This window comes from Ambystoma mexicanum, chromosome 12 (genome assembly GCF_040938575.1).
Source record: "Ambystoma mexicanum isolate Mex_15411 chromosome 12, UKY_AmexF1_1, whole genome shotgun sequence".
NCBI classification, from domain to species: domain Eukaryota; kingdom Metazoa; phylum Chordata; class Amphibia; order Caudata; family Ambystomatidae; genus Ambystoma; species Ambystoma mexicanum.
The window spans coordinates 582,436,653-582,455,175 of record NC_090936.1 but is presented as its reverse complement, the minus strand read 5'-3'; the positions used below and the strand labels follow the sequence as shown (position 1 = coordinate 582,455,175).

General features: G+C 45.1%; 1 protein-coding gene across 1 annotated transcript in view; it reads right to left on the bottom strand.

The window, feature by feature from the left end:
* Window positions 1-18,523, bottom strand: part of LOC138513823 (aldehyde dehydrogenase family 3 member B1-like) — a 219,190-nt gene that overhangs the window by 14,773 nt on the left and 185,894 nt on the right. The window contains exon 8 of the mRNA XM_069628932.1: window positions 5,095-5,194. Within this exon, the coding sequence (XP_069485033.1) occupies window positions 5,095-5,194 (100 nt within the window). The remainder of the gene's footprint in view (window positions 1-5,094; window positions 5,195-18,523) is intronic.

Here is an 18,523-nt window from a genome sequence, read left to right as displayed (position 1 = left end):
CCCTAGCTATACCATCCTGTTTTATCATTTTGTGAACACTTCTTTCTTTTCTGGTGAACATTATTTCACACTATTTTGTAACTTAGTGGTAAGGAATGGAATTAGGATTTTTTAGTATAGGCCCTTTTTATTTGACAAGACGACACTAGGACTGCCTCAATATAATTTGATGGTTGTAGCTTGCTCTCAGCTTAGATTTAGGTTTAGATTAGTCGTTTTTCTCACCCATTTATACAGTTTAATAAACACCCTTGAACTGTGATCACTTGTGTCTGTCTTTACTGTTGCCACCATGAGTTGCTTACTCCCAAAAGTATATCTTGGTTGTTTTGTGTTTTTTTTCTTTAGAGAAGTAGCAAAAGAAACTAGATCAGAATAGGATTCTGGATAGAGGGCTACATTCATGTTTAGCAAGGCATAACATAATCAGTGTCGCATAGCAATTTGCTATGCAATTCTGTAGGTTTGCTAATTAAATTGACGCTTATGTAGCAAAACTAGCTATTTAAGTTACCCTGTTCAATGAAAACACAGCTCACAATGCATTTGTCTCTTGCCCTCAGGGCTCTCTCTCCACCCTCTTTTCTCTAATGGAGGGAAAGAGTGCAGCAGTAATTATCCCCTCCACTCTTAAGTGCCAAAGGCTTGTGGGGAAGTGCTATGCAAGATTTTCTTTTTCAAAGAATTGCAAACCAGAAGTAAATCTGGAGGATACTGTCTGACAAAGACAGTCCTGTTATTCCATTCCTAAAAATGTAAGCTGTTACATAATGCATAATTACTGTAATGCTACTTAAAACTCTGCATTGTTTCCATGCTTTACAGTAAAGTTTAGGTTAGTGTATCTAAATCACATAGTGTCAACTATATTTAATTTTGTTGAGAAAATGCATCATATTGATGAGTGAACACATTTGAAAATGTACATTATGACAATGACAGCCACTTTTGAAAATGCACATGATCACACAGCCAAATGCTTTTGATGGTAAACCTAGTTCTGTGACTTGCTGATTGCGCTAATCTGTGCAACGGGTGCTCAACCCATGAACTGATCCCGTACTTCTTGACATTCTATCTTATCACCATGTCATTCCCAGTGAAAAGATCTTTTTTTTTTATAAAGCTTTTTTCATTGAAAGGTCGCTTTAGAAAAACCACTTCATGACCGCATGGCGCGGTCTTTTCTAAAGTGAACTGTCACGCCCCTGACGCACATGAGTGCACACAGGGGTTGACAGACTGTGCGGGACCAGGAAGGGGAGGGCAAGGAGAACGGGTATGTGTGTGTGTTGTATGTATGTGTTTTGGATTAGGGGGTGGGGGAAAGGCGCTCAGGCTGGGGCAGAAATCCTGCTAGAGAGGCTGGGGGGAGGGCGCTGGGGCTGTAATCCCATGGAAGATGGTTGGGGTTGGTCGGTTGGTGGAACAATGGGGGGCTTGGCAGGGTGAAACCCCTGAATATTTATTTTTTAAAACACAATTTTAAAGGTCTCAAGGGAAAAAGACCTTTACAGTGCTTTTTTTACGATCAAATAACAATCAGGCATTGTAAATCGCCCTTTTTCTCTTGATACCTTTAAAATTTGGTATTTTGACGTCAAACGCGTCCTGTTGCTTTATACCAGCTACCCTGCAAGTGAATGGCCGCAAACTACAATATTCCACCTATTTTGGCCAGTTCTCTGTCTGCTGTGCTATTCAATCTGTTTAGTCTTACTTTCCTCTTACATAATGAATACACAAAGCTAATTAGATGTTTACACAAAGTAGTGATTAATAGTTCCAATCAGTCTACATCTACAGATCTACTGTAATACCATGCACTGTAGTAAGCCTCCAGAGCTCACTTTGCTATATTATTATGATTTAATTATATGTTAGCACCTGTGGGAGAGAGCTGGCCAAACTGTTTTCAGAGCCTTTCTATCAAATCTATTTATTTGTGTCCATTCATGCAGCTAACCTTTTACATTTTACAGACACTCAGCCAGGGCTCGCAAAGTCTGCTTGCCCACTTGCATATACGTAAGAAGGTTTTTGGAAAAAGTACCATTTGTAGGGGATGTTTAAAACTTTTATTGAACATTTACTTTGTTTACAGTAAAGGCCAAATACAAGTTTCACGGTGCATGGCTGGCCTCTGGGTGTCAGCAGTGTAGTGTTGCCAACGAAAGTGGGGTCTTGGTGACATGGGCCATTTGATGGAAAGCGCATATACATTTTTTGTCATCCGTTTCCATGGGTGAAGTGCATTTCTGTTAGGTTGAGCAGGTAAACTAAGTTACTCAACCTGCAGGTCTAGCAGAATTTTAAAAAATTTTCAAAGCCGAACTCTTCTCACAAATGTCTTATTTCAGCGATACCCAAACATGCTCATTTTATGTCTTGGGTACAAATATCTCTGGGTGACATTAAACATATGAGTACAACATGGGTTTGTTTGCTAATCAAGACACAATTTTAATTAGCAATCTCTGCCAATCAATTTTTGAAAACTAATTCATGCCTTGGTTTAGCCATCCTGACTTCCTGACAAGCACCCTTTTGACATTCTGTTATATAGAGAAGGGCTTTGTAGCACACGTTTAGAGAAAGATTAGGTCGTTTGACTTTGAGGAGAGAATGAAACTGATGGAAAATCATCCCTCCTTGTCCGTCTACTGATTCTGACCAACCACAACTCTTGTTGACAAAGTATTTCAAGCTTGGGGCAGAGCCTCTCAGAGTGGGGTCCTTGTGAGGAGGCATGTGCACCCGATTACTTCTGGAGCTGCTTCTCTAAAAAATGTGCATGATCTTTCCTTTCCTCCCCCTCCACACAGGTCACCACCCTTATGTAACAAATATGGGAACACCACTCAGTGTCAACTACATGGAGCTCACACACCCCGGTGCAGAACGAAAATACATTTATTGGGGTCTTTAGCATGGTTTTCAAATGGGCCCACTATGTGTTGCGTCACTGTCACTCACTCTATCCCTGCTCGAGATGATGGTGAATTAAGAAGCTGTTTGTGTCACCCCCTTTTTTCTGTTCCAAGGCTCCCCTGGACTCTTGCTTTGATGGTATGATCTCTTGAGTAGATACTTGTGATGGTCAGGTCCCTCTGCTGTACCCTCTTGAACTCCGCACATCCGATGACCTGGGCAGCGCAAAGTGATGTACTTTAATTTGTTTGCTACCCTGTGGCATCTGGCTGTCTGCCATCATGTACTGGATGCAAGCGGAGCCCCATCATCACTAAGGACTTCAGTAGCAATGCTGCTCAAAGGAAGCACTACACCCTACACCTAAGGTAATGCTCAATGTTTCTCACATCAAAGTCCTTCCAAATACTTGTACAAACTGGCCCTACAGCTGCAGATCCTCAGTCCAAGTTCAGCACATGTGGAGGGGACCTTAAGGTAATTAAGCCCCTGTTCAGCAGAGAGAAGTGTGGGCGTTGGTAGGAAGAATTGCGGCAGGAGTTTGAGCTAGTTGGCAATTTAGGAAGGAGACAGTGGAGAACATAGGTGTCTGGAGACTAGAAGGGGAAGAGACTCTTTAACTAAGCCTTTTAATCCTCTGCCTTATACATTTTAAACGCTACCCTGCTTCCTGCAATCAGTGTACCAGTCCATGAAACTATGTAAGTGGAAGAAGTAGCCATTTGGCTGACATAAGTGCGCAGACATAGGCAGATAACATGGACGATGCTGACTGATCCTCTGATGACAGACCCAAATACAACTTAATTGGTGTTAAGGCAACAGATGGGGATCGACAGGCCAGGCGGAAAAGAGGTTTCAAGCTCTTGCCAGGCTGAAAATGTGCTGACACACAAGGGAAAGGTGAGGTCCTTGGGGATGTCAGTACACAGGCCTATTCAAGTGAGCGAGGAGACATTGAGGACCTGTAACCTGTAACAGCATTAACACCCATTGCCAAGTGTAAGTCCTAGGGAACAGGCCGTAGGATACCAGGTTTAGTCCCATAGTGGGAGAGCAGTATTTCACACTCTTCCACTGCTGAACTGCAAGAGGCAGGCTCACTGCATAATAATAATTGGAAATTTGGTGTGTTATTTATAGCGCTGTGAATACTGGGAATCCAGTTTCAGAGCTTGGTAGGCTGAAGGCATAAATCGGCCCGGATTACAATCAAACTCGTGGTTGTGGCCTGCAGCGCACAGCTTGGAGTTATCCGCTCTTCCCTAAGGGTACCAGCCAAACATTCCCTAATGTTCACCCAACAACAATATCCAATCTAACTACCTGCCTTGAACGTTTCACCTCCACTGCTACACGGTGAAATATAAAGGGCCTGACTCATGGAACGTTTTCCTATGGGATTGTGCCATTATAAAACACTTCCATGAATCAGGCCCACAGTCTTAAGGGGCCGATTCATGGAATAATTTGCACGGTTCCAACTGACCTTGCACTGACTTTGCTCTGCAAAAATACACTTTTCACAGTTCAATGAATCCGGGCTTGTGTCACCAGTGCTGAGTCACTTTTCAGCAGTGCAAAGTCAGTTTTAACCGTGCAAAAAATTCCATGAATCGGGGCCTTAATTTTCAGCGAAAATATCTACCCTTTGTGCACTTTCGCAAATTAAAGTATTTTAGTTATTTTCTACCCTCTAAACTTCCACTCTATTCTGATACTTTATCCCATGTATGCGGTCTTTTAAACATCATTTTAGTTTGACTAAACCTGGCCCAGTAGTGTTTAATGTTGCTTTCTAAGAAACGCCTGTTAATTAATGAACACAGCTACTGGCTATCGTCCACGCAGGATTATTCTCGAAATCTTAATCCAGAATACAATGGATTGTGAAGTGCGCATTGCAAACGCCCAGACCATGCCCTCTTATCTCAGAGAATCTAATGCTCCTCAAAGCTCATTCAGGTAGGAGCTGGCTGCTCAGAATATAGGATTTAGGAGATAGTCAAAGCCCACCGCAGCCACAGTGTGGTTGTACATCTTCATCCAGTGCTACCAGTGCATTCACTGGCCACATCCCTTCATATGGTTCTACAAATGGGGAATCTCTGCACATATCTGGAAGATTTCTTCCATAAACCAGGAAGCTGGCAACTCTCTTACCGATTCCTCCGAAGGGCAGTGACGGCAGAGTCATATGCATCATCCCGTCATTGCCGCAGAATCCTCCACTGCTCGTCCGGTCCAACATGGCATCTATCACCTGATAAACAGGAAAGAAAAAGAGCATTAAATAGGCCAATCTAAGCTAGAAATGTCGAGTCCCACAAAGATTAGAGTTGAGTTTGGAAATAGGCTGTTTAATTTATGTGGAATTCTGGAGATTTTCAAACATGCTTGTGTCTGTAAAAGGCGCAGAGGGCTACATTATAATCCATCCATTAACCTTTCCACCATGGTTTTGTTTGGCATCTTGAAATATTACTGAAAGGGTTTGAGGAGATCTATATTTGACTATATAGGACACAACTAATTCTGTCCTGAGGAAGGCCGCATCCATACATTTGTGATCAAAACATGATGACTATTAACAAAGTGTATTAGGAAGGTAAATGCCAATCATCTGCCTCAGCAAGCTTACTTGATGAACAATATATGCATTTGTATTTATTGAATTTATAACGCGCTTCTGCCAAAGCACCTTTACAAAGAAAGAGGAGAATGGTACAAAATTACAGAGCAATTGAGAAAACCATCATTCAAATTATGAAGCAGACAAGGGGTCTCATTACGACCCAGGCGGTAAGGGGTTTACGGTAGCGTAAACAGCGCCGACCCTTACCGCCTGATTCCGAGGTCCCTTAGCGCCATGGAGGATTTAACACCTGCTTTTAGCAGGTGTTAAAATCCATGGCGCTAAGGGACCTTGTTGTTAATTACGCCACCGTAATTTACGGTGGCGTAATTAACGCCTTCCCCACTCCCATTATGCCCTATGGGGCAAAAATGGGAATGGGGAAGGGTAAATGGGGATTGGGGACTTACCGCCCCGCCAACCTCGGAATGGGGCGGTAGGTCCGCCAACCACCATGGCGTAAACAGAGTTTACGCCATGGTGGTAAAGGTACGACCCAGGCAGTAACTTACCGCCTGGGTCGTAATGAGGCCCAAGGAGGTCAAAAGGCGGGTGGGCCTTCAAACAAGTGTGGAAAGAATTATAGGCAGAAAAACGAATAATAAGAAAAAATGAGTTCCAATGAAATGGAGCAAGAAGAGAACATGAACGAAAATGGGAGGAAGCACAAAGAGGTTTAGGAACAACAAGTTGATGGCTAGATTGGGACCGTAGAGCTGGAATAGGGGAGAAGGAAATAAGAGAAGCTCAGTTAAGGTTGGGCAAGACCATGGAGACATTAAAAAAAATGGAAAGAAAAAGAAACAGGAGACATGATTCAAACGATAGAATAGAAGCAGCAAGTAGTGAAGTGGAGATAGACCAAAGAGTAGACAGATAGCAGAATTATAAATAGAACGTAATGGGGTCTGATTGGATGTAGGGAGTGCAATCAGAAGAGAAGAACAATAGTTGATACGAGAGAAAATGAAAGCCGAGATAAGAAGTTTAGTAGCCCGAAAAGAAAGAAAGGGGCAGGCATGACACAGATTGAAAAGAAGAAAACGACAATTATGAGCTATAAGGGAGCTATGGGAGGAATAAGGGAGGGCGAAGAGTTAAAAAGGACACCAAGATCCCGAGCAGAAGAACAAAAGGAGAGCTGAGAGGACTGAAACAAAAGAAAAGAGGGCGGAGGAAGGGGGTTAAGGAAGGCGGTGGGAAGAAAAGGACATCTGTTTTAGATGGGTTGAGATAAAGGAAGTGAGAAGTCGTCCAAGATTGGATGGAAGAAAGACAGGCAGAGACTTCAGAAAAAGAGTGTCCGAGAACTCAGAAAAAGAGAAAAAGATTTGGGAATCATCAGCGTAGAAATGACAGGTAAGGTTGAAAGAAGAGATGGGAGAGGAAAGAGGGATAGTACACAATGAAAACAACAGAGGACCCTGGACAGAGCCTTTGGGGATACCATACAAGAGTAACCGTGGAGAGGAGAGCTCAGCAGCCCAGGATACAAGAGTGTCCAGAGATATGATTTGAACCAAGCAAGAGCGTGGCCAGAGATGCCCACAGAAGAAAGAGAAGAAAGTAAAGGAGCATGATCAACAGTATCAAAAGCAGCAGATAGATCAAGTAAGGTCAGAATAGAAGAGAGCTTATTGTGACGTGCAGAAAGTATGGAATCAGAAACATGCAAGGGAGCAGTTTCTTTAAAGCAAGCAGGTCTGAGGGGGGGGAGAAGAGAATGAAGATGAAGATAGGATGACATTTGCGAGTAAATGATATGCTCCAGAAGCTTAGATAGAAAGGGAAGAAGAGAAATAGGCCACGAATTAGCAGGAAGAGAGGGTCGAGTGAGTTTTTTTAGAATAGCAATGACAGTAGCATGTTTGAATGAGTTAGGGAAAACAGAAGAAGAGAGGGGAAGATTAATAAGAATAGTATCATAGGAAAGAAGCTGAGGATAAACCAAGGGGATAATAGTTCATGGCATAGGATCAGAAGGGGAAGCAGTAGCATGAGTATGAGAGAGAAAGTGTGCAGTATCGGAGTCAGTGAGAGGGGAAAAAGCAGAAAAGGTAATGGAAGGGGAAGCAAGAAGTGTAGAAGAAGCAGCTGAAGAAGAAGGAACAAAGGATGCATGAAGGTTAGAAACTTTAGTAGGTAAATAGCCAGCAAGATCAGTAGCAGAGAATGAGGAAGAGTGAGAGGGATCAGGAGGCCATGGAGAAAGAATGTTGTTAAGAAACTGACAGAAATGACGTGGGTGATGGGATAAGGATAATGTCAGAGAAGAAAAATACTAATGTATATTAGGGAGAAGAAGAGAATCATAGGAAGAATGTACAGAGGAAAGCAATTCCAGACCATGAGAGGATTGAGACTTTTTCCAGAGGCGCTCAAGTTTCCGAAGAAAAGAATGGAGGGCAACAAGAGAAGTAGTGAGCTACCGATGGGGTTCGGTATATTGTAGGAGGATTTTCAGTTTAGGTTCTTACAAATCTACCCTAAAGAAACAGAAGGCTGTGATATGAGTGAGATCAGTAGTATTCAAGAATACCAAATAAATATTATAGCAAAAACATAAAGTCAAGTGTAACTACAGGGCATTTGTGAGAAAGAAAGATGTCTATGGCAAAACAAATTCTGAAATAATGTTTGCCCAGGATGAAATATTTTCAAAACCATAGGTAACTGACGCCATAAAGGAAGCAAATTAACGAGATCCTGTTTCTTTCATTACTGAGTGAGCTGTAGAAGCATTTGCAGTTTAGAAAATCATTGCAAAAAGGGGATGTTCTTCATGTACATAGTGGTTTACATGAAATCATAAACAGATAGTGCCCAGGAGAGTGTAAAAACTTTGTATAAAGGCAGACTATTTCAAAAGCTTCCAGAGAAAATCTTTTATAGAGGAAGGGTGGTGTGGGAATATGGCATGAATCTTGGTGACATGTTTTACCACCTGCTGGGGTGAGGAAGTACAAAATTAGGCACTTTATGAACTGTAATACTGCATAGGGTGTATATTTGCTAAAATGATCCTGCAGGTACTCATATGTTGGAATCACAAAGAAAATGTAAAGCTTCCTGTTGTGGAGCAAGTGAATGCAATTGTACCGATGAAATACACTCAACCATTATCACAATACTTTGAACTTAGGCAGAGATCCTTAACATATTAAATGGCTTGATAAATTATTGGCTTCTCAATATTAGGGTGGATGCAATAATGTTTATGATGAGGAAGAAGGTTGGCTGGAAGTTGTAAGTATATTGTCAAATAAAGCATGCCCTAGCCTGATTATGAAATTGTACTTTATAAAAAAAAGAAATATATGTGTTGCATATGTGTCCCATCAATCTTGAAAGAATAGAATGTTTTTACAAAGCACATTTATATTTTTGGAGCAGTATGATGTATAACTAGTTCCCTTTTCTGTTAGTCTTACCATGATAGATTGATTGTTAGATACTTAAAGGATTATTTTAACTTGTGTGGTGTGAGGGAGTACCCTCCCTGACTTGGGGGACTGCCAAGGAAGTAACTCTGGGTGCCTCCCCGGACCAGTGATTGAGTGATCCAAGAGGATTGGAGAGGTTCCTTGGATCACTCTCACCTAGTCCCTGTCGCTTGGCAGGGCAGTCACATCAACACTACCAAGCACCTTTCCCCAATGAGGGAGCTCAGAGCCCCATCCATTTTCCCTAAAACCTGCAAGGAGGTGGCTGGCAGACTCTGTGGGGTTTTGCTTGTCCACAAAGTGCCCCCTGTGAGATCTGTAAGGTCTGCAGACCCGTCCCGGTCCATGAACCTGCTCGAGAATTCCATGAACCCACAGACTCAGTAAACAATCACAAATACCACAGGGAATATGAAAATGGGGTTAATCACTGCTAGCCTTCTCAAACTATACTTGGTCACACAAGAGCAGCATGTAGATGTGTCCCGTTCATAGGCAGCTGTCCCATGATCTCCATGCACACACATGAAATGCAAAATGGCTGCTCTTCTGGATGTAGGTTTAGGCTGTACGCCTCAGCCTCAAATTGGCCTAATTGATGCTTGAAGCAATAGTAAATCCCAGCGCTCCAACAATTGTGAACTACAGGTGCAGAACAACCTGTGGTTAGAACAATATGGAGCATGATGCAAGGACTGCAGAGGAGTGGAGGCTGTTGGAGGCAGGAGTGGACAAGGAACCAGGTGGAGGTGGTGAGAGTCTAGAGCAGATGATAACATTAGGAGGAAGTGGTGAAGAACCTGAGGAGGAGGTTATGGTAGCACAAAGTGGTAATATCAAGAGGAGATAGTGAGGGTTCAGTCCAGGGGTCACGTCTGGAGGAGGTGGTAGAGTGTAGGAGGAGATGGTGATCGGAGCCAGTGTCGAGGGTTGGAGGAGATTGTGATAACTGAAGTAGGTGTTCACCTTAAAGAGGAGGTGTTAACATCTGGAGTATGAGGTGGTGAAGTTGGCCTGAAGGAATGGGGAATTCGGGTTGACCAAAGGCAGTCTGAGAAGGTAGGAGCATGTACAAGACCCTGGAAAGGTCACTCAAGGAAGTTGGGAACTTAGAAGAAAAGGGCATCAGGGATGCAAATCTGAAGGTGCAGAGTGGGTTTAGGAAGTAGGGAGCCTTAGTGGGGACTCTTGGCTCCAACTCCGACCAATGGCAAAGCTTGTGTTGTACCTAAGGCTAGTGGATGCAATGCAGAGGTGTGGGATTCCAATAAGCCAACATCGAATTGGGCTTATGGCAGACTATTGGTAGTAGATAGCTAGCGTTATGAGATACAGGAAAGCCTCCATCTAGATCGGCAGCCAGGAGCAGCAGCCACCATTGAACAAGAAGACAACCCAGGGTGATAGACTTTGTGTGATTGTCCCTGATACTTTTCTGTTCATCTGACGTTTTTGTTGGACAGTATTTCCTGTTCAAACGAAGGCTGTAAACTTCATATGTTGACACCAGTCATTTTTGCATCCCACACAGCCTCTGTAATATTGTGATATTCCATGGACAGGAATATCCTTATCAAGCTCTCCGCTCATCCACCTCCAACTCTCTGAGGGTCAGTCGCTTTTCCAAGCAGAGAGTTGGGGCCAGATCTCTATCTTCGGCTGCGGCCTACCCTCTAGAACAGCCTCCCTGCCTCTCTCAAACTTGCAGATCCATCTTCGGTTCTGGAAGCAACTCAAGACCTTCCTCTTCGCTTTTGCTTTCTCTCTTCCTCTCCCCTGCTGATGTCCCGACTGCTCCACGCATTGGTCACCTGGCTACCCTCTGAACTTTGGCCCAGGCACTTGCATGTCTAGTTGCACTTTGCATTGCCTCCCGGCTCCCCTAGCACTTGAAGTCTGTATCTGCAACCCTACAGTCCCTTCTCTCTGCACTTATGAGATACTCATTGGCTGCACTTTTGAATTACCTGCACTGAGCCACATGCTGCCCCCCAAGCCCCTTCAGCACTTCTCCCCTTCCTCTTCCCTGCACATGCGTGATTTGAAGGACACAGGGCCCAGTAAGATTGTTGTTTTGTCCTCCCTATGTTTCCCCCTCCTTGTCTTGTCGCACCTAGGAACACTTATGTACTGGTGCATTATACATTTATTTATTTATTTTAATTCTTCATAAGACGGACGGAACTCAAGGATCAGAATGAGAGCAAAGCTAGGAAGCGGTGAAAAGAAAGGTCTTCAGGTTCTTTTTAAAATCAACCAGAGAGGTGGAGGACTTGAGGTGGAGTGGAATAGAGTTCCACATGACTGGGGCAATAACATCAAATCTGTTTTTTCCAAATTTGGCAAGACGGAAACGAGGCTGGCAGAGCCTGGCCTGTTCCACTGACCTGAGAAGTCGTCCCGTGACGTATCGCTGAATACGTTCAATGAGATAACTGGGTGCAACAGTGTTCAAACATTTGAAAGTAAGTGTGAGGATCTTAAAAGAGATCCTGTGCCTAATGGGCAGCCAGTGCAATTTTGCCGTGCTTCAGTGATGGGATGCCGCCTTTGCAGACCCAGCACTGCTCTGACTGCACCGTTTTGCGTGATCTGAAGGGCAGCTATGCTGGATAGAGCCGTGCCTGCCAGGAGACTGTTACAATAGTCTAGCCTTGAGTTGACAAGAGCAGAGGCGAGTGTAGACACATTGTTGATAGACAGAAAAGGGCACAAAGAGCAGAGCTGCTTGTTGATCCAACCGCATAAGGCACAAGTTTTGGCCACATGAGATCTCATGGTGATTTCAGCATCAATGGTGACACCAAGTTAGCAATCAGAAATTAAGCATAATCAGAAGAAAGATTTGTTAGCATATGACTGGAGTCGGCTATGAGAATCTCTGTTTTGTCTGTATTCAAGGCGATGGAATTCTGAGTCATCCAGGAGTGAATAACAGAGTAAACAGCAGAGATAGCCTGCGAGTCAACAGGGTAAGAACCAGAGAGCACAAGGATGACATGGGTATCGTCACCCAGGTCATCAAGCAGCAAAAGAAGAGGGAGGGAAATGTTGAAAAGTATAAGAGATAAGGAGGATCCCTGAGGGACACCCCGTGTCAGCAGAGAGGGACTGGAGGAAGAGTCATGGATGCCAACACGAGCATTACAGGGGACCAGAAAGGAGACCAGCCATTGGGCCTCATTACGACCCTGGCGGTCCGGAAATAACGGTGGCGGTAAACCCGCCGCCACCGTTGTTTCCGGACCGCCTGAACCCGACCCCTGCAGGCGGGAGGTGATGTTCCCGCCAGGCCTGACCTGGCGGGTTTAACACCTCCCGCATGCAGGCGGACGAGGAAACACCGGCAGCATTACGAGATGCTGCCGGTGTTTCCATGATCCCGATTCCCATTGAGTCCTATAGGACTCAATGGGAATGGGGATTTACACCATTCCGCCTCCGTGATTCCCGGAAAACCGGGGTTGTAATGCCCCGGTAATTCCGGGAATCACGGAGGCGGAATGGTAATACGAGTCCGGCGGTAACCAGGCGGTTTTACCGCCACGGTTACCGCCGGACTCGTAATGAGGCCCATTGTGTGGTTAACTCGGCGCAGCCAACAAGGGAATGCATCCTGGAGGCCAAGACCTCGTGGTTGACCAAATCGAAAGCGGCCAAGAGATCCAGCAACATAACAAGTGCTGGATTGGCGCAATCGATAATGGACACCAAATTAGATTTTAAATCGAGCATGGCATTTTCCGTGTCATAACCTGAAATGCCATATCATGTGATATATCATAATGTTCTTCTGCCTTCTCAGTGGAATATTGATTATTTTCTAGTGGAGTATGGAAAAAGGCACAGAGACCCAGCCAGTCCTTGGTTCCTATGACTTTTTGCAACCTCACCAAGAAACAAACAGTAATATCAGACCCCAAGTAGGTTCAACAGAGACACAGTTCAATGGAACTCTATGGATTCTGCTTGCTTTTACAGGTGTAAAATGTAGGTGTAATCCATAGGATTCATGCATCTCTTGTTTTTCTTTTTAAACTCTTTTTATTGTTTTCAACCATTACAAAAAGAAAAACAAGCAGTGGCTCAGTCGGTCTCTCCTAAGTTCCACATACAATATGTCCACCCTCCCTGTTGTGAGAAACCTGAATGTGTCTCCCTAGCTAGTCCCTGGGGAACTGTCATCCAGGTGGCAAGGACACGGCCATCACTATTGGATCCAGTTCCTGAGGGTACACCAGTGAGAGAGGATCACCTGGATGGGGGTCCTTGGGGAGTGGGACATGGACGGGTGAGACGCGGTATCCGCCTTCTTCCAATACCTTGTCCCCATCCTACCACGTAGGATATTTTCGAAAACATTGCCCCCCCCCTTTTCCAACACAAACACTTCTGCACAACAAGAAAGGTAACAGACTAACACCAGGGCTGTTTACCTGACATGTCCCAATACAAGGGTCAGGCAAGGTCAGGCAATTGAGCAGAATCACATGCACCAGACAGCCCTTTCCCTTCCTGACATGGATAAAAGATGGAGCACGAAAACACACTATGAGCAAGGCAGAGAGCATGACTAGACAGCTATCCAGACCCGGTAGTTCAAAAGGAGGAGAAAGGTGGCAAAAATCGAGAGGCTGACAAGGAGAGACACGACCTTGCCTCTTTCGACTCAAACCTGCGAAACCTCTGCAGAGGTAATCGTAAGCCCGAGGACAATAGTCCAAGTGTGGTGCAGCAGATGTCAACGGTACACGGAGCGTGTCGACGCTGATAGGCGGGAGCGAGGGAAACTCCTGCTACCGTGGTACCGGCCTGGACTCCAGTTACGAGGAAAGCCAAGCGGCTCATCATAGCTGGTGGGTCGAAAGGAGAGCCGATAAGAACAGGGCTGTGGTGAATGAAAGTTGCAAAGTGTCAAAGTGAGAGAAGTTCAAGGAACTGTAAAAGTATTAAGGGAAGACCAGCTGCAGAGGGAACCAGCACCACGTGGGTGCTAACTCGAGAGACTCTTGTCAATCCCATGTTGATGGTAACTACAGATACCAGAAGGCCGTAGGAAAGCCTCCAAGACAGGTCAAAGTCATCATACACGAGGTCTAGCAAAATCCCTGTACAGTCGAAAGCCTTTGACCTAAGAATTGTGAGAAAGCATGGGAAGTGAATCCTGCATCGTGAGAAAGCAAGGAAAGTGAATCCTGCGAACATTGAAAGCAAGTGTGAATGTGAAGTTGGCAAAAGTGAACCTGGCAGAGGAATGCTGACGGAGAGGGGCAAAATCTTAGGTCCATAGAAACAGTGTGTTGACAAAGGTGAACCCGGAAGAGGGATGTCCATGTGAACTGTTCAAAAAGACATTAAGATTTGGTGAAGTAGAGAAAAGCCAAAGTGGACCCGGCGGAAGGATGGTGAGATTTGGGAGGGGCCTATGCCCGGAAGAGGTGGACCTAGGGGTGAAGCCATAGCCCAACGTATATGTGGAATAGAACTTTTTGGTTTGTTTGTTGAGTACATCGGGCCCTCGAAGGCAAGAGACTTTTATTGAAAGAGACTTGACCATTGAAGAACCCGATAACTGATACTGAACAGTCGGCTTGCGTTGGGAAAAGCCAGAGCGTGTGTTGGGCTGAGAAGCTCCACCTTGTCCCGTGCTCAAAACGTGGGGAAGAGAGAACCCTGTCAATCTCATCCTGACATATTATTTGTGAACACTTCTTTCTTTTGAAAACACTATCCCACACACTTTCTATATTTAGTTGTAAGGATTTGGCAATATTTCTTTTTAGTATAGGCCATTTATTTTGAAAAGACGCCACAAGGACTACCTTATTTTCATTTGATGGTCAACGCTTGCTCCCATCTTAGATTTAGGTTTAGATTAGGCGTTTTTCCAACCTGCATACAGTTTAATAAACACCCTTGAACTGTGATCACTTGTGTCTGTCTTTACTGTTGCCACCATGAGTTCCTTACACCGTGCACATCAATATCACCCTCAACAACCTATTCTGATAAAAAAAATATCAATTCTTAAAATGCCTCCTCTTCGGTATCCACTACTGCCATTCGTGCTTGTGCAATTAAATATTGCTTACATGTATCCCAGATGTCTTTAGGCTTACCACACAGGTTAACAGTCATTCCGTATTCAGTTTCTAACTCATTACAATAAAGGATAGCCCATTTCCAACGTTTCTTCATGCGGCATTGGGCTCTTGCTCACATCATAGTCACGCTCCTCTTTGCCACAAGCAACAACAACCCCACCAGCCGCCGCACACGTATAGATTTCTGCTTGGTATACCCTGATAATACCATCTCTGGAGTGGGTCCCATTCGCTTCCCTATGACCTTACTCAACACTTCAAACACTGCCCCCCAAAACTGATACACTGTGGGGCACCCTCAAGCCACATGGATGAAGTCTGATGGGACAGCTGCGCATCGAACACGCTCATCTGAAGGGTGAAATAAAATTGGTGTAAATATTTAAAATGTATCCGATTATATCTGCTGTTAAGGGCAATTCTCTTAACCTGTGCACAGCTATACCACCACACACCATCAGTTATAACGGCACATAATGCCACTTCCCTCCTCTCTCGAGATGCCTCTGCTCCGCCTCCACCACCTTGCTGTACAGGGTAGACACCACTTTCCTGGTGTCGTTAGCCTTTATCTTCCCAAAACAGTTAGGAGACTATTTCAGGTTCCTTCTGGAAGATCAGGAACAAATCCTTCAGGGAGTCCCTTAAACGATAATATATAAACACCTCTAAAGATGTAACAATCCTCTTCCCCCTCCAACATTCTATCAATACAAACTGCCCCTCCGGGAACATGTCCTGAAACCTGGAGAATCCCATCCTCTGTATATACTGCAGGTAACCAAGCTCCCCTGTCTGGGGCATACCAGGGATGTGAATAATCGGTAGTTCAGGAGAGTAAATCACCTCAACCCTCTTCTTCCTTTCAATACCTACCCACGCTCTGCAAGTCAACCCCACCATATTTTACATTTTAGACCTGCTACCAATAGCCGTTAGTATTACTGCTCGAAGTAGTGAGGGTGCAGCAAGAGCACGCCCCACCTCAACATGACGCCTAACCACCGCTTTGCCAAATCAATACACCAGAAAACTAGCCTGAGCCACTTCAGAGTACACTTCCAAATCAGGAAGTGTTAGCCCGCTTTCTCTGATAGCGCTACCAGTCGTTGCCAAGCCAGCTGAGGCTACTTACCTACCCAAATAAACATAGAGAATGCTGACTGCACCACTCAAAAATATGACTTGGAAACCGCTAACGGCACATTAAGAAAAACATCAAAAAATCCAGGTAGTAAATCCATTTTCACCAAGGAGATCCTAACATAGAGGTTAACGGGAAGTCCCATCCACCTCCCAATATCCAGCCTGGCCTGTTCCAACACTCTTATGTAATTACGCTGATATAGCACCTCAGTGGTGCGCGCCATATCAATCCCCAGGTACCTTGTGTAATCCATGTGCCACTGGAACCCTAAGCCACCATCAGACTTCACGGTTGAGGCAGTGAGGGGAAAAATAATCGATTGCGGAGTGTTCATTCTCAAACCAGAAAATTCTGCAAAGACCAACACATCCACCATGATCGATGGAAGTTGACCCATGGATCTTTGACATAAAGTACCATATCATCTGCATAGAGCGAAATCACCACCCAGTGGCTATACAATTGTAAGCCCCTATGCATATGATTATCTCTCAATAATTTAGGTAGGGGTTCGATAGCTAGGGCAAACAACAACGGCAGGAGTGGGCATCTCTGCCTGGCACCCCTCTCCAGGGATATAACAGATGTTAACTGGCCATTCACCTTGATTCTGGCATTAGGCAGCATATACAGCAATGAAACCATAGAAAGAAATTAGTTTCCCATCCCCAATCTTCTCAGCACTGCAGACAGGAGGGCCACTCCACAGAGTCAGACAAGAGGGGCACTCCACAAGTCAAAAGCCTTCTCAGCATCAGGTAGCGCTGCCACCACAGGGCCCTCCCGAGACAATGCTGACATTAACCCAAACATGCGTCGCAGCCCATACAATGTAGAACGACATGGAATAAACCATGATTGATTGAACTTCACCAATTTTATCATCAGGGGGGAAGATTGAAAAAGAGGCAGTTGCAATAGTCCAGCCTAGAAAGAACCATGGCTTTTGAGGTGGTGAGCCTCTGAGGGAAAGTGAGAAAAGGTAGAATATCTCTGAGGCTCTGAGGACGTGCAGTTGGTAGTGGCACTTTTTGGAGATGTCTGAGATGTGAGAAGAGAAGGAGAGTGTGGAGTTGAAGATGACCCCAAGATTTTCTGCCTCATTGATAGGTGAGGGTGCAGAGTCAAGGGAGGCTGGCCAGCGTGAAAGTGGGAAAGCAAGAGCAGGGTTACCAATGAGGATGATCTCTATCTTACTGGCATTCAGGCAGAGATTGTTAGCAGCACACCAGGACTGAATTGCAGATAAACAGCCAAGAATGAGCGAGGAGGAGGCTGAGGGTAGCCCAAAAGATAGCTGCGTGTCATCCGCATAACACTGAAAGTTAAAGGTAAAGGTAGAGATCCTGTGGGCCAAGGGAGCCATGTAGATATTGAAGAATGAGGGGGACAGGTTAGATCCCTGGGGGACACCACAAGTAGAGCGAGTGACAGAGGAGAGTAAGGACCCAAGTTCCACCTGGTAGGGCCGGTCAGAGAGAAAGGAGGAGAGCCACAACAGGGCCTGATCTGTGATGCCCAGGTTATCATGGAGACTGGTGATCAGGATGTTCTGTTTAACCGTATCGAAAGCAGAAGATAGGTCAAGGAGAATTAGGACACAGGGATAGTTAGTGTCAAGATTTCAGAGCAGGTCTTCACTGGTGTTCAGAAGAGCAGTTTGTGTGCCTCTGGATGCTCTAAAGCCAGACTGAAGGTCATGGAGACAACCAACAGATTCAGTGTGGAGGGTAAGTTGGATGATAGCCAGCTTCTCCAGGAGATTTCCCGAGAAAGGGGTGATAGAGATCGGGCAATAGTTTGCCAGAATAGAAGGGTCAGCGGAGGGATTTTTGAGCAGAGGTTGCACAAGAGAGTGCTTGCGGGGAGAGGGGAAACCTCCAGTGGCGAAAGAGGTTGCAGAGGTCAGCCAAGGCTGGAGCGAGATTGTCAATGTTGTCCTTGATGGCTTTGGAGGGGTGGGGGTCCACCTGTTTGGAGGAGGCTTTCATAGACCAAACTAGTCTAGAGACCTCATCAGTTGTGACAGGAGAGAGGGAAGATAGAGGAGGGGGAGGGTGGCCAAAAGGGGCCCAAGATATGTTGGTGCAGGAGGGGGAACGGAAGAGAGAGAGCACAGGATGTCCTGTGTTTTGGTGGTGAAATGTGTGGCTAGGGCTGAGCAAAGGGCCTCGGTGGGTGCAGTAGAGAATGCGGCTGTCGTATGGTTGCCCTGCTCCTTGCAGACTTTAAAATGTTCGGCCATGTTGTTTGATGCTGCAGA